Source organism: Periophthalmus magnuspinnatus, chromosome 14 (assembly GCF_009829125.3).
Source record: "Periophthalmus magnuspinnatus isolate fPerMag1 chromosome 14, fPerMag1.2.pri, whole genome shotgun sequence".
NCBI lineage: Eukaryota > Metazoa > Chordata > Actinopteri > Gobiiformes > Gobiidae > Periophthalmus > Periophthalmus magnuspinnatus.
Window position 1 is genome coordinate 1,910,439 of NC_047139.1, and position 14,628 is coordinate 1,925,066.

At 40.5% G+C, this 14,628-nt stretch overlaps 2 protein-coding genes across 3 annotated transcripts in view; both read left to right on the top strand.

The window, feature by feature from the left end:
* LOC117381193 (NLR family CARD domain-containing protein 3-like) overlaps positions 1-14,628 on the top strand; it is a 44,640-nt gene that overhangs the window by 17,194 nt on the left and 12,818 nt on the right. The window lies entirely within an intron of this gene.
* On the top strand, positions 826-9,261 carry LOC117381191 (protein NLRC3-like). Of its 2 annotated transcripts, XM_055226614.1 has the most exons (10): positions 826-882; positions 2,864-2,994; positions 3,635-3,733; positions 3,797-3,866; positions 3,967-4,165; positions 4,253-6,038; positions 6,109-6,282; positions 6,433-6,606; positions 7,185-7,228; positions 8,196-9,261. In XM_055226614.1, the coding sequence occupies exons 2-10, from the start codon at positions 2,879-2,881 to the stop codon at positions 8,750-8,752; spliced, it is 3,219 nt and encodes a 1,072-aa protein (XP_055082589.1). In that variant the 5' UTR covers positions 826-882; positions 2,864-2,878; the 3' UTR covers positions 8,753-9,261. The 2 variants fall into 2 exon arrangements, with proteins under 2 accessions (XP_055082589.1, XP_033833983.1); XM_033978092.2 differs by lacking the exon at positions 826-882 and having other exon boundaries at positions 2,706-2,994.

The following is a 14,628-nucleotide window of genomic DNA, read 5'->3' on the forward strand; positions in this document are numbered from 1 at the left end:
GTGAAGCCCCGCCCACCTGGACTGGTTTAGTCCTTCTTTAGTCCTGGATTAGTCCTGTTTTAGTTGAGTTCAGTTAGCATTAGCATTAGTTTCCAGACACAAATACTTTTCTAAACACAGGAGCTTCCTCCGGTGAAGTGTTTACATTGTAGTGAAGCTCTTGACATGCTGTCTGTGTTTATCCATAACTTAAAAATACATGACTCTGCTTATTTCCACTAAACAATGAATGGAACAGGAAGTGCTGCATATTTTGAGCAAGCTGGAACTAGCCAAACTGGTCTGTAAAAAGGGCGTATTAAAACAGCTCGACATGTTTTAAAAGCCAGTGCATAAAGGTGAGTTTTTAATGTGGATTTAGTTTGGGCCAAACACAGGTGTGATGTGGTCCTGTCTCCTGGTCCCTGTCAGTAAATGGAAGCTGCATCGTGGACCGTTTGCAGCCTGCCAATAGATTACTGGTCCAGCCCACAATATCAATAATCAAGATGACACGAGATAAATACATGGGCTGCTCTCTCCAGTTCATTAAAGGGGAGGTAAGATGTGATTTTACCAAACAGTCTTAAAAAGCTTCAATTGACAATGAAGCTAATTTGTTTTTCTAGTTTAAAAGACCTGTCCAAAATTACACCCTGTTTTCTGACAGATGACCAACAGTAGGGAGATAATAAACTAAGAACATTTAAATCAGAATTAAAATCTTCTTGAATAAACTCAGCAGCAGCCTCCTGTCACTCACCTGAGTGAAGCCCCGCCCACCTGGACTGTAGCCAATAGAGGAGCAGCTCTGACTCACTCCAGAAAGAATGAAAAAACAAATATCTTTCTTCAACTGTGCACCTTTCTCTAAGACACTTTGGACTCTTTGGATCCGCTCAGGTTTCACTCATTTGATTCTATTTAACACTGGGTTTAGTCCTGGTTTAGTCCTAGTTTAGTCCTGGTTTAGTTCTGGTTTAGTCCTGGTTTAGACCTGGTTTAGTCCTGGTTTAGTCCTGGTTTAGTCCTGGTTTAGTCCTGTTTTAGTCCTGGTTTAGACCTGGTTTAGTCCTGGTTTAGTCCTGGTTTAGTCCTGGTTTAGTCCTGGTTTAGACCTGGTTTAGTTCTGGTTTAGTCCTGTTTTAGTCCTGTTTTAGTCCTGGTTTAGACCTGGTTTAGACCTGGTTTAGTCCTGGTTTAGTCCTGTTTTAGTCCTGGTTTAGTCCTGGTTTAGTTCTGGTTTAGTCCTGGTTTAGACCTGGTTTAGTCCTGGTTTAGTCCTGGTTTAGTCCTGGTTTAGACCTGGTTTAGTCCTGGTTTAGACCTGGTTTAGTTCTGGTTTAGTCCTGTTTTAGTCCTGGTTTAGACCTGGTTTAGTTCTGGTTTAGTCCTGTTTTAGTCCTGGATTAGACCTGGTTTAGACCTGGTTTAGTCCTGGTTTAGTCCTGGTTTAGTCCTGGTTTAGTCCTGGTTTAGTTCTGGTTTAGTCCTGGTTTAGACCTGGTTTAGTCCTGGTTTAGTCCTGGTTTAGTCCTGGTTTAGTCCTGGTTTAGACCTGGTTTAGTCCTGGTTTAGTCCTGTTTTAGTCCTGTTTTAGTCCTGGTTTAGACCTGGTTTAGTCCTGGTTTAGTCCTGGTTTAGTCCTGGTTTAGTCCTGGTTTAGTCCTGGTTTAGACCTGGTTTAGTTCTGGTTTAGTCCTGTTTTAGTCCTGTTTTAGTCCTGGTTTAGACCTGGTTTAGTTCTGGTTTAGTCCTGGTTTAGACCTGGTTTAGTCCTGGTTTAGACCTGGTTTAGTTCTGGTTTAGTCCTGGTTTATTTCCTGGTTTATTTCCTGGTTTATTTCGTGGTTTATTTCCTGGTTTATTTCCTGGTTTATTCCCTGGTTTATTTCCTGGTTTATTTCCTGGTTTATTCCCTGGTTTATTTCCTGGTTTATTTCCTGGTTTATTTCCTGGTTTATTTCCTGGTTTATTTCCTGGTTTATTTCCTGGTTACAGTCTTGTTGTGTCGTTATGTCTCACAGTTTGAGAGGGCCAGTTTCAGCTTTATCTAAACTTACTGTATGTTTCCCATTAACTGGACTCTCAGAATCATGAGTCTTTATGTTCTTAGTTTTGTTTCTTCTGTGGATCAGATGAAACAGGTGAAACTCCTTCAACAGAAACAAACACAGTGGAAATTATACAGTTTTTAATGGAATATTTAACTAAATGTCGTTATAAAAATACAGAACAAAAGCAGCAGAGCCACAGTATTTTAGGTGTAAATATAGAATGAATAAAGTGGCATTAATATGTGACTGATCTAAACCTTGTGAGTTCACAGCACAGAGCTCAGAGCCACAGTTACCCACAAGGCTTTGACCTTTGAACTCTGCATCAATGCACCAGGGACTGACTTTTCTGCTCTAAACTCACACTGTTGGATATTTATTTCTTTTCTTTTTTTTAAACACTTTTTATGAACTGTTTTTATAATTATTATCGTTTATTTTTCCTTCAGATCAGACTGTGTTTTTCCCATGTTTTTAATAGAACTTGTTAATAACTTCTTATCTAATTTTTCTTCAGATGGTGTTAATTATTCATTATCTAATATGTGGAGTGTTTTCTTTGTGGCCCATGTCTTTATAAATCAGATATAAGTAAAAGTCTGAGTTCTGATTACTGTTTGTTTGATGGAAGGTCATTTTGTGTTTTTGTTTCTTCTCAATGTGAACATTTCATTGTACAGTTGTATTTCATAAATGTTTAGCTCTTTTGGCGTCTCCTTCTTTACATTTTGATGTGAAAGTTTCTTTATGGAGACACTTGACAAAACTACATGAGATGAACCATGTGAGCAGTGGGCGGGGCTAAACAGTGTGATGTCATTCTGTAGGACTCTGGACTGAGCATGGATCAGAGAGAGACCAGAGAGGACGCAGCCCCTCCCACCACCAGCAGGGCGGCGCTGGAGAGTGAACGCTCTATTGGACGAGCGATTAATTTTAAAAAGGAGCATGGTCCACAGTGAGTCTGAGCCAAAGATTAGATCTGCCTGTTGGAGTGTGTTTACATGCACAGAAGAAATCTGACCACAAACACCAGGTTTACATGTGTCGGGTCATTGTAGGATTAGGGTCAAACTCAACTGATTTTAGTCTTCACTGATCTTTGTCGTTGCTGCGTTTGTTTGACCTTTTTGATCTATTTTCTGGCTGAAGAAATGAGGTGTAAAAAAAAATCTGAATGAAATCACATCAGATTTTACTGTTTTAAGTCACATTTGAGTAATCTGACAACTGTAGAAATCAGATTATGATCAGATTTTAAGTGTGCATTTAAACACAGACACTGAAGGATTTTAAGAGTGAAAACATTTAACAAACATCCATTACATTCAGTGTCACTGTCAGGCCTCGACCTGGACCAGAGTCTGGACATGAACAACTTTGAGGTTTAAAATAAAAACATGTTAACAATAGAATGAATTTAGAGAAATAATGAAAGAGAAAATACTTTGTAAAATGTGGTGTTTCTTTGTTCAAACTGTGGCACTGCAGCGTCTGTGGTGAGGGCCTCATGAACACTTTGTACAAGTATCAGACCTGAGTCATAACAGTCCCATGTGTTTTACTGTGACTGAAGTGTGTTTTCTTCTGTGTCTCAGGATCCACCAGAAACATCCTCCATCTGAACCTGGTCCCATCTGTGAGTCCCTCAGGAGTGACTGGTCTATGGCACATCCACCTGCTTTTGCCACAGAGCCGTGAGTTTCCACTGAATAAAACAGTTGAAATGAACATAAGTGTTTGATGAGTCTCTCTCACAGAGTGGAGCAGCAGGGTCCAGAGGTCTCCAGTGGTCAGCACCATCAGACACAGCTGGACTCCATATTTAAGGTCTGTCACTAAAGTTTGTAAATGTTCAGATGAATGAGAACTTGTTCCACACAGATCTGACACTGACTGCATTTGTGTTGTTTATAATGTGTCTGTTCAGCTTCTGGAGGAGGACATCTTCACTTTTGTCCAGAAGGAGCTGAAGAAGCTCCACAAGGTTCTGAGTACAGATTACCCAGAATGCTTAGAGCCTGTGAAGGATGAAGAGCAGAGGAGCAGCAGTGAGGCTGTTCTGAAGATCACACTGAACTTCCTGAGGAGGATGAAGCAGAAGGAGCTGGCTGAGCGTCTGTGGAGCAGTAGGACCATTTAACACATTTAACAAGGTGCTCACAGTCGTTTTATATTCTCTGAGACTCAGGCCTGTATCTGTTGTCTTCATTCAGGGACTTATTCTGGAGTTTATCGACGTAAACTGAAGTCTAACCTGCAGCAGAAGTTTGAGTGTGTGTTTGAGGGCATCGCTAAAGCAGGAAACCCCACCCTTCTGAATCAGATCTACACAGAGCTCTACATCACAGAGGGAGGGTCTTCAGAGGTCAACCAGGAACATGAGGTCAGACACATGGAAACAGCCTCCAGGAAACCAGACCCAGCAGAGACACCCATCACATGTGAAGACATGTTTAAAGGCCCAGCTCACACACATGGACCAATCAGAACAGTGCTGACAAAGGGAGTGGCTGGCATCGGGAAAACAGTGCTCACTCAGAAGTTCAGTCTGGACTGGGCTGAAGGCAAAGCCAACCAGGACATACAGCTGCTGTTCCCGTTAACTTTCAGAGCACTCAATGTGCTGAAGGAGAGAAGCTTCAGCTTGGTGACACTTGTTCATCACTTCTTTAGTCAAACACAAACAGAACTCTGCAGCTTTGAACACCTCCAGGTGCTCTTCATCTTTGACGGTCTGGACGAGTGCAGACTTCCTCTGGACTTCACCAAAACCAAGGCCCTGACCGACCCCACAGAGTCCACCTCACTGCACGTGCTGCTGGTAAACCTCATCAGGGGAAGCCTGCTTCCCTCCGCTCGCCTCTGGATAACCACACGACCCGCGGCAGCCAATCAGATCCCTGCTGAGTGCGTCTCCATGGTAACAGAGGTCAGAGGGTTCACCGACCCTCAGAAGGAGCAGTACTTTAAGAAGAGGTTCAGAGACAAGGCCGACACAATCATCTCCCACATCAAGACGTCCAGAAGCCTCCACATCATGTGCTACATGCCAATCTTCTGCTGGATCGCTGCCACAGTCCTGGAGCATGTGTTGAAAAGCAGAGAGAGAGGAGAGCTGCCCAAGACCCTGACTCAGATGTACATCCACTTCCTGGTGGTTCAGGCCAAAGTGAAGAACATCAAGTATGAAGGAGGATCTGAGACAGACCCACACTGGAGTCCAGAGACCAAGAAGATGGTGGAGTCTCTGGGAAAACTGGCCTTTGAGCAGCTGCAGAAAGGAAACCTGATCTTCTACGAGTGTGACCTGAGTGAGTGTGGGCTGGACACTGCAGAGGCCTCAGTGTACTCTGGAGTGTTCACACAGGTCTTTAGAGAGGAGCCAGGCCTGTACCAGGACAAGGTCTACTGCTTCATCCATCTGAGTGTGCAGGAGTTTCTGGCTGCTCTTCACGTCCATCAGACCTTCATCAACACTGGGATCAACCTGCTCTCAGAGAAACAAACATCATCACGGACAAATATTTTTAGCAGTAAATCAGTCCAGTTTTACCAGACAGCTGTGGACCAGGCCTTGCAGAGTCCAAATGGACACCTGGACCTGCTCCTCCGCTTCCTCCTGGGTCTTTCACTGTCGACCAATCAGAGCCTTCTACAAGGTCTGATGACACAGATAGAAAGTAGCTCCCAGACCAATAAGAAAACAGCTAAGTACATCAAGAAGAAGCTGAGTGAGGATGTGTCTGCAGAGAGGAGCATCAACCTGCTCCACTGTCTGAATGAACTGAATGAGCGTTCTCTGGTGGAGCAGATCCAACAGGTCCTGAGTTCAGGACGTCTGTCTGAAGGTGGACTGTCTCCTGCTCAGTGGTCAGCTCTGGCCTTCATCTTACTGTCATCAGAAGAAGATCTGGACCAGTTTGAGCTGAAGAAATACTGTGCTTCAGAGGAGGCTCTCCTGAGGCTGCTGCCAGTGGTCAAGGCCTCCAACAAAGCTCTGTGAGTAACATTTGTTTAACAGAGGATGGTTTGATTCAACTTCTACATGAACAATGTTTTCTCTCTCCAGACTGAGCAGCTATAACCTGTCAGAGAGAAGCTGTGAAGCTCTGTCCTCAGTCCTCAGCTCCCAGTCCTCTAGTCTGAGAGTCCTGGATCTCAGTCTCAATGACTTGAAGGACTCAGGGCTGAAGATGTTGTCTGTTGGTCTGAAGAGTCCTCACTGTAAACTGGAACAGCTCAGGTCAGAGGGGTTAATATTATGCACTATTGTTACATAACCTACTTTGGAAAAGAACATTTCATAAAAGTAAAATAAATATATGGGACTTTTTTGTCTCAGTTGGATTGATTGTTACCAATGAATTGACTGTACAATAATTTATGTCTTCAGACTGTCAGGTTGTCTGGTCTCAGAGGAAGGCTGTGCTTCTCTGGCCTCAGCTCTGAGGTCCAACTCCTCCCATCTGACAGAACTGGACCTCACCTACAACCACCCAGGAGACACAGGAATAAAGCTCCTGTCTGCTCTACAGGAGGACCCTCACTGCGCACTGGACACTCTCAGGTTTGGACCACGATTATAAATACTCACAAAAAACAATAAAATAAAAAAAAAAAATTCATTCAACGTAAGAAGAAACTTCAAACCGAGTTCATACTCAACACTGCGATTAATCTGAACTAAATCATGAATAAATTGAAAATCAGAAGTGCTTTTTATCCAATAAAAACAGATTTTAGAACCACCAGAGGAGGCCCACGTACCACAGTTTGAGAACCACTGTCAGATTCTACATAACAACAAAGGAGAACTATTCTGCAAAAATCACTTTTAACTATGTTGTAATTGTTTTAATCCACACACTCAGAGTTGTATTTAGAGTGATTCATGAATGTTTGAATGATCTTTATTCTCCTGTATTCAAGACGTCATGGCTCCGATCTGCCTCCTTTTTTCACACCACGGTGACTCTCACTGCTCTGCATTTATTTTTCACAAATGAAAAAAACAAAAACAAACCTGCTGCTCATTAGTGTCACTGGTGAAAGAGATTATCACTTTACACTAGACAAAAGTACAATATGTCGTCTTTATTCTCACACAAACTCTTCTGACACTCTCTGATGTGGTGTTTCCTTTAGACTGAGACCTGCTGGAGAACGATGGATGAATCCGATCAGGAGATGTAAGTCTGACTTACTCCATTTAACACTGATTAGTTTAATGATTTTATTTGTCTCACACAAACAACACTTCAATACGGCTCATGGTTATTATGATTTAAATTACTGTTGTTTTATGAGTTTCAACAAAAGCATCATGGGAAATAACCAAACACCTGGAGCATGTCTCATCTGTCAGTCAGACTGAGACTCACTGGCCCCTCCCCCTCGACTCTCTCTCCTCTGTGGGTGTGGCCTCAGACTGTGTGAATCCAGAGTTCTTCTTAAAGCAGATCCTGAAGAGTCCAGTCTGGAGCTGTGTAACTGCACTCATGTTTCAGCTCAAACACAACAGTGATCTTCATTCTTCTTCTGGAGACAGTGGATTTAAACCAATCCCCTGTTCTCCTCTGAGCTGTGCCTCTGCTGCCTCCTCCTCATCACTAGAACAACAACAGACACACAAACACTGGCAAAAGGACAGAAGCTGTGAACAAGCTCCTGAAACACAGAGCCACATGTCTCAGCCCCTGTGTGCACCAAGCCCCATCAGAACTACTGCTGCTGGAGCAAAGGAGGAGCACCAAGCCCCATCAGAACTACTGCTGCTGGAGCAAAGGAGGAGCACAGGAGGAGTGTAGGAGGAGCACAGGAGGAGCACAGAGGAGTGTAGAATGTGTGGAGTGACGTCAGAGACTGGAGCTGCACTTTGTCACTGCAGCAACAAACTCAAGTTTTACACTGAAAATAATCTGAAATAGATGTGAGGCTGAAACTAAAGGAAATATAGAACTGATGCAAAAGAAACATGAGCCAAATATAAGACTGACATGATTCACAAATAAAATCATCAGAATAAAAATACATTCATCATAAATAATTGACTTTAAATCCATCTTTCATGAATAGATTGACCCATATTAAACTATAATTAAATGTGTGTCTCCACATGGGACTAACTGCTGCTGTGTTGTGTCTTCTCTCCATCAGATTTCTGTGATCTCACTCTGGATCCAAACACAGCTCAGAGAAAACTCAAACTGTCTGACAACAACAAGAAGGTGACACATGTGACAGAGGAGCAGCCGTATCCAGATCATCAGGACAGATTTGACTACTGTCCTCAGATTCTGTGTTCCACTGGTCTGACTGGTCGCTGTTACTGGGAGGTCCAGTGGAGTGGAAGTGTTTATATATCAGTGTCTTACAAAGGAATCAGAAGGAAAGGAGACAGTAATGACAGTGTGTTTGGAGACAATGATCAGTCCTGGAGTCTGGGCTGTTCTGAACGTGGTTTTTATGTTTGGCATAATAAAAAACACACCCGCCTCCCTCAGTCCTGCTCCTCCTCTTCTGGGACAGTCTCAGTGTTTGTGGACTGTCCTGCTGGCTCTCTGTCCTTCTACACAGTCTCCTCTGACCAACTGACCCACCTCCACACCTTCAACACCACATTCACTCACACTCTGCTCCCTGGGTTTAGGCTCTGGTCTCCTGACTCCTCAGTGTGTGTGTGTGCTCCGACACACTCACCCTCCTCTGTGTAAAATACAACAGTCAAATCTGTAGAAAAATCACTTTGTAAATGTTTTATTTTGACTTGATTTGAGCAGAGATTTCTTTTCTAATGTGTTATTTCCTCTCAAAGACAAACTGCAGACATCAGCCTCACACTAGTGTCTGTACTGAACAAATCACTGTGTTCAATATGAACTTTACAAACTCATAAACAGGCACCACATGCAGTAAGTGTACAGTCTGTATATGTGCTACTTTGGTCCTTGTTTGTTTGATTGGGTTCAATACTCCCATAAGAAAGTATGTTGTATTTTTATGTTCTGAGGCAGTGTTTTTGTCCAATAAGAAGGAGGAGGAGACACAGTGGTGTAGACCATAGTCATTAGTACATGTGGTCTTTTATCAACCTTTCTTCAACTTGGAGAAGCCGACCGGAGCCACACCAAACAAACTAAACCATGAACTCATAGAAAACCATGGAAATATGAGTCTTATTGTGTTTTCAGCCACAAATAAAAGACACAAGTCCTAACAGAAACTCTTTGCTGTTTATTGTTTTGAAGGTTTGTGAATGTGACAAAAACATTAAATTATTTTTATGTTGTACCTAAACACGAGGAAAGATTTGGTTCAGTTTGTTTGTGGCATCAAATAGCAAATAACATGCTATGATGCTAACAATGCTAACATGTGTGTGCAGATCCAGAGGCTGAATAAACCCCAGAGCCTCTGTGTCAGACGTCATCACATCTGAACAACTGCAGCAGCTTCACACAATGGCACCACCAACATGATGAATGGAGTAGGATCCTGTTCGTGACGCCATTCTCACAGGCGTTAAACAAACCCCAAGACAACGAGCTTTACAACAAATGCTTGATGAGGTCGACTTGATAGATGTTTGGAGATGCATGCACCCTGGAGAGAAGGACTACACCTTCTTCTCAAATCCTCATCAAATGTAAACAAGATTAGATTATTTCCTGATTTCTAAAATGTTACTCAGTTAGTCCAGGGGCGGTGGCGTAGAACAAAACGAGAGCGTGGAGAAAAAATTATAAAGTAAATTTATTATTACATAAATAGTCTTCAAAAGTGAATATAAATTAAACAACTACATAATACAAAAATAAAATACAAATAACTCAAAGATACTGTAGCAGAGGACCCACTGGTCGCTGCTCCGGGCTTTTATCAGAGTTGATTGTTGAGTCGCTCCAGGTCCGGCTCAGGCGGTGGGTGGATCTGCACAAATGGAGACAAGACCAAAACTGGACTAGTCTGTAACTTAAAACAATGATGGAGGCAGTAAAGCACAGTTTTATAGGAAGCATACATCTGTCAGATCACGCACATGTCAAATTTTAAGTTATTTTTTCTGGCTCCCAGAAAGCTAAAAATGCAGTGCAATAGGTCAATATTATCTGATTTAACTTTTTGCAAAAAAAACTCAAGGAAATTTGTGTACTTTCTCTCAATTAATGATAATGGTGACACCGATCCAGCAAATCTATGGGAAACTACTAAAGTAAAGTAAAGGCTTAATGATCTCCTATTGTGCTTCCAAAAAAAGGAAAATAATTTATGATCAAAACAGACTTGGGTTAAAATTACAAGAAGCAGAAGTTGAACATAAACGTTCTCTCACAGCTGAGAGTTGTGAACAGGTGCTGGCTGCTAAAACTGCATTGAATTCATGAAAGATTCTGAAAACTGAAAAATCATAATTTTTGAAAAAATATAAAAAATAGCACTAGATCTACAAAATATTTAGCAATTTCGATTGGCAATAAAAAACAAAACACTACCATAACAAAAGTAAGAGACATAAGTGGTAATTTAGTTTCTACAAGTGAAATTGCAAAGGTCTTTAGAAAATATTTTATCAACCTTTAATTCTGAAACTGTAAACGATGAAAGTGATAAAAATATGGATTTGTTTTTTCAGAAATTAAAATGACCGAAAGTTAATTTGCAGGATAATGAGTTACTTAATGCTGAAATCACTGTTGAAGATGTTTAAAAATCAATCAATTCTTTAAAAAATGGAAAAGCTTGTGGCCCAGACGGCTTTTCCCACAGAGGTGTATAAAACCTGTGGATATTTTTGCTCCTCTGTTAACAAGAATGTTTCAGCATGTGTCTGATGTGAAGAAACTGCCAAAGACAATGCAGCAATCCATTATTACATTAATACTTAAAGAAAATAAGGATCCTGAAAATCCTGCATCATACAGGCCATTATCAATTCAGAACATTCAGATTAAAAAATTCTAGCAAACATTTTAGCAAAGCGCCTGAATAAAGTGATACACAAGTTAGTTTCCTGCGATCAAACTGGCTTCATTCAGACATGACAGTCCTGCTCCAATGTACGGCGGCTGCTTTGTTTTTTACAGTATGTAGTAAACAAGAAAAGGCGATGGTCATTACACTGGACGTGGAGAAAGACTTTGATCACGTTGAATGGATGTATTTATTTAGAACACTTAAGGAATTCTAATTTAAGGTAAACTTTATCAAATGGATTAAACTGTTCTATACAAATCCACAGGCTGCTCTTTTAATGAATGGAACCATGTCTGAAACATTCTTGCTGGAAAGAAGCACCAAACATGGGTGTCCACTTTCTCCTCTTCTGTTTGACTTGATCATTGAGCCACTGGGTGAAAGTTTAAGAAAGAACAAAGAGATTAAGGGCATAGAAACAAATAACAGCTCTCATAAGATATCACTCTACGCTGATGATGTTCTTTTATTTCTGAACAACCCCGCAGAGTCTAAACCTTCGTTAATCGGGACTATTCAGGAATTTAGCCCATTTTCATGTTACACAATTATGAAAAATCATTAGCCCTTCCAATTGGAAATATAACAGACAGTGCAACACACTTTCATCCTTTTAAGGTAACTACAAATGGGTTTAAATACTTCTCTACAGATCTAAATAAGTTAATTAAAAATAATCTTTCACCTGCAACTGCAAAGATTAAAACTGACCTCCTCAGATGGACTGCTCTTTCATTATCTTTGATGGATCGAGTAGCAGTTATAAAAATGAATGTTCTTCCTCACTTGCTGTACATAATACAAATGCCTCCTACACATATCCCTTCTAAAACCTTCAAACAAATACAAAGAGCCATAAGAGCATTTTTGTGGAACAACAAGCGACCGAGAATGGAACTTCAAAAACTCCAGCTGCCCGTCCAAAAAGGAGGCCTTGGTATTCCAAATGTCCAGTTCTATCACTGGGCATCACAATTAAAATTTGTCACAGAGTGGGTTAAAAAAAGGCCTCTTCTGTTTCCATGACTTAGAAGTAACTGGCCTAGATGATGAAGAACATTTCACTTTCTTATGTTTCGAAAAAGTATATACCAATATTAAAAAACAACTATATTCTCAGTGCTGTCCGTAAACTCTTCTGTGTCGACAAATATTCATTTTCAGCACCCATTGTTAACAGATTTATCAACTCACCTGTACTGATTCTGGCTTTAGAGAATGGAGGGAAGCAGCATCACAAAAATATCAGATCTTTATGTAGATGATTCTATAAAGTCATTTCAGCAATTAAAAATCTAATTTAATCTCCACAAACCCACTTCTTTGGATATTTGCAAATCAGAAGTTATCTCAATTCCATTATATATTTTAAAAATGGTATAAAAATAGTATTTTAGATAATATTTTTATAAAACTGCTGCATTAAAAGATAAAAATATAACAAATGTTGTTATTAATATTAAACAAAGTTGTGAATATGACTTTGGTGTCAAACTGGATGATCAGCAGTGGATCAAAGTACTAAACCATGCAAAACGAATCACTAAATCAAATAAATCTCATGAAGTACAGTATAAAATCATTAACAAAATGTATGTGACCCGTGTAATTCAGAGTTAATATGACACATGCACTAAACTCTGTCTAAAATTCAGAAAGGAAGCAGGAACCTATTTTCATTTAATGTGATCATGTCCAATTATTCTGTCATTCTGGTCTTCAGTTCTCCAGGAAACTGAAAAATATTTTGGACTAAAATACATATGGACCCTAAGGCTTGTATATTAGATATAAACAACTATACTCAAGAAACAAAAACACTCAACATTATCATGTATGCTGCACGTCTTTCTATACTCCAGGTATGGATCCAAGAACATCCTCCATCCCTGACTCTGGTGTGAAAAACTCTTATCAATTGTTGCTTATGAAAGACTTGACTGTGTTTGAAGGAAAGCTGAACTCTTTTGTTAATGACTGGTCACTTCTAAGTGACTTTTTGGACCAGAATGGCAGACAATACCACATAAGTATGAACTAAAATGGCCAATATATCTCCTGTGGTTTTGTGAAGTGAATATGAGGTGGACCAGATTACAGTTTTCTATGTTATAAACGGAGCTCCTACTGGAAATGACACTGACCGCCTTGTGTGTTTGGTTTATATATATATATATATTCATATTCAAATCCTGCTCTGGACCTCACCCTCAGTGTCTGCGTACACTGGTGTATGAATGTGTGTGTGAATGAGTGAGTGCTTCCTTGATGTAAAGTGCTTTGAGTGCCATTTTGAGCAGAGACTTGGAGTTCCCTCATTAATTGTCAATGCATTAACGTGAAATTGAGCTGGACTTAAATCATGTGTAATGTGTTTCAGTTGTACAGACATGAAGAATGGAGCGTACCCTTACCATGGAGGATATTAAAGAGTCAATCCCACACAACTATGAACTGATGTAACACCTGTGCAGTGGTGGCTTTGGTCAAGTGCCCAAAAAAAGACACTCAGGAGGTTGTAGCGCTTAAACTTATTCAAACAGGACACAGAGAAGGAGGTAAGTCCCTGTTATGATACTATTTAAAGTGCATATGACAGCTTTTCACACATTTACAATTATGACTTGGTTTTGGTGGGGTAGTACATGCGCTAAATAATGATCAGAGTTTTACATGAGTTAAGTGGAAAAAATAAGTACAAAGACACACAGGAAGTAGCAGTGAGTTTTAACACTGATCATAAACTGTGTTGACGTTTATTTTGAAGTCTAATTATTACTATTGTGTAATTAAGGCGAGTCTTGGCCCTTGTTAACGCCGCTGGGGAGCAGTTATGGAGTTACCTCTGTGCATATCACATCTGCTGCCCGTGTCCAACCAGGAAGGCAAATTATAAACTTCACCAAAATAAAAACAATAGAAAAAATTAAAACTGCAAGCAGTGATAAAGGCCCTCGCCACCCCTTGCGACCGCGGGGTACACGCCACCGCGGAGATCCTGCCTTTCGTTCCCGCTTACATCGCTCCTCCCCCCAAAATCAGCAACTGAGTAATACTACTCCATTCATTCCAATGGGAGCATTTATCACATTGTCACGCCTGCACGGTTGGAAATAGAGGTATGGCTTCATTGGCTTTTTTGTTCAGTTTGACAAGCCAAATGTCCATGCTTAATTTTAGATGTTTATGTCAAAGTAATTTTTTTGGTCCAATTCAAAATTTCAAGGGGGCGCTGTGGAGCAATATCATGTCTGACCGATGTAAATTGTATATGTATGTGTTCAGATCCACATTTTGAAAAAAATGTATATTAATGCCAGGAAATAGGACACTGCATGTGTGAGTTATGTGCAATTTAATACTTCAAAATTTTGCTTTTTTATTTGCAGGCTGGCCACACCCACATTTTATGATGTAGAAAAATCAAAGACAGCTCTCTATAATCCCACATGGGTCTAGTTCATTTTGACCAATTTGCATGTTTCTTGAATGAAAATCCAAGGCGCAAAAAATCCAAATGTGAGAGGTAAAATTTTGAAAAAATGGGGTTCCGCCCACAATGGCCGACTTCCTGTAGGGTTTAGGGTGGGGTCATAATATAATTTTTTACTTGTCT

Bases quoted from the DNA above. Each gene is read 5' to 3' on its own strand.
- LOC117381191 (XM_055226614.1), top strand. From the start codon at position 2,879: ATGGATCAGAGAGAGACCAGAGAGGACGCAGCCCCTCCCACCACCAGC. The intron at 3,734-3,796 runs GTGAGTTTCCAC...TCTCTCTCACAG, and splicing joins CCTGCTTTTGCCACAGAGCC to AGTGGAGCAGCAGGGTCCAG. The intron at 6,039-6,108 runs GTGAGTAACATT...TTCTCTCTCCAG, and splicing joins AAGGCCTCCAACAAAGCTCT to ACTGAGCAGCTATAACCTGT.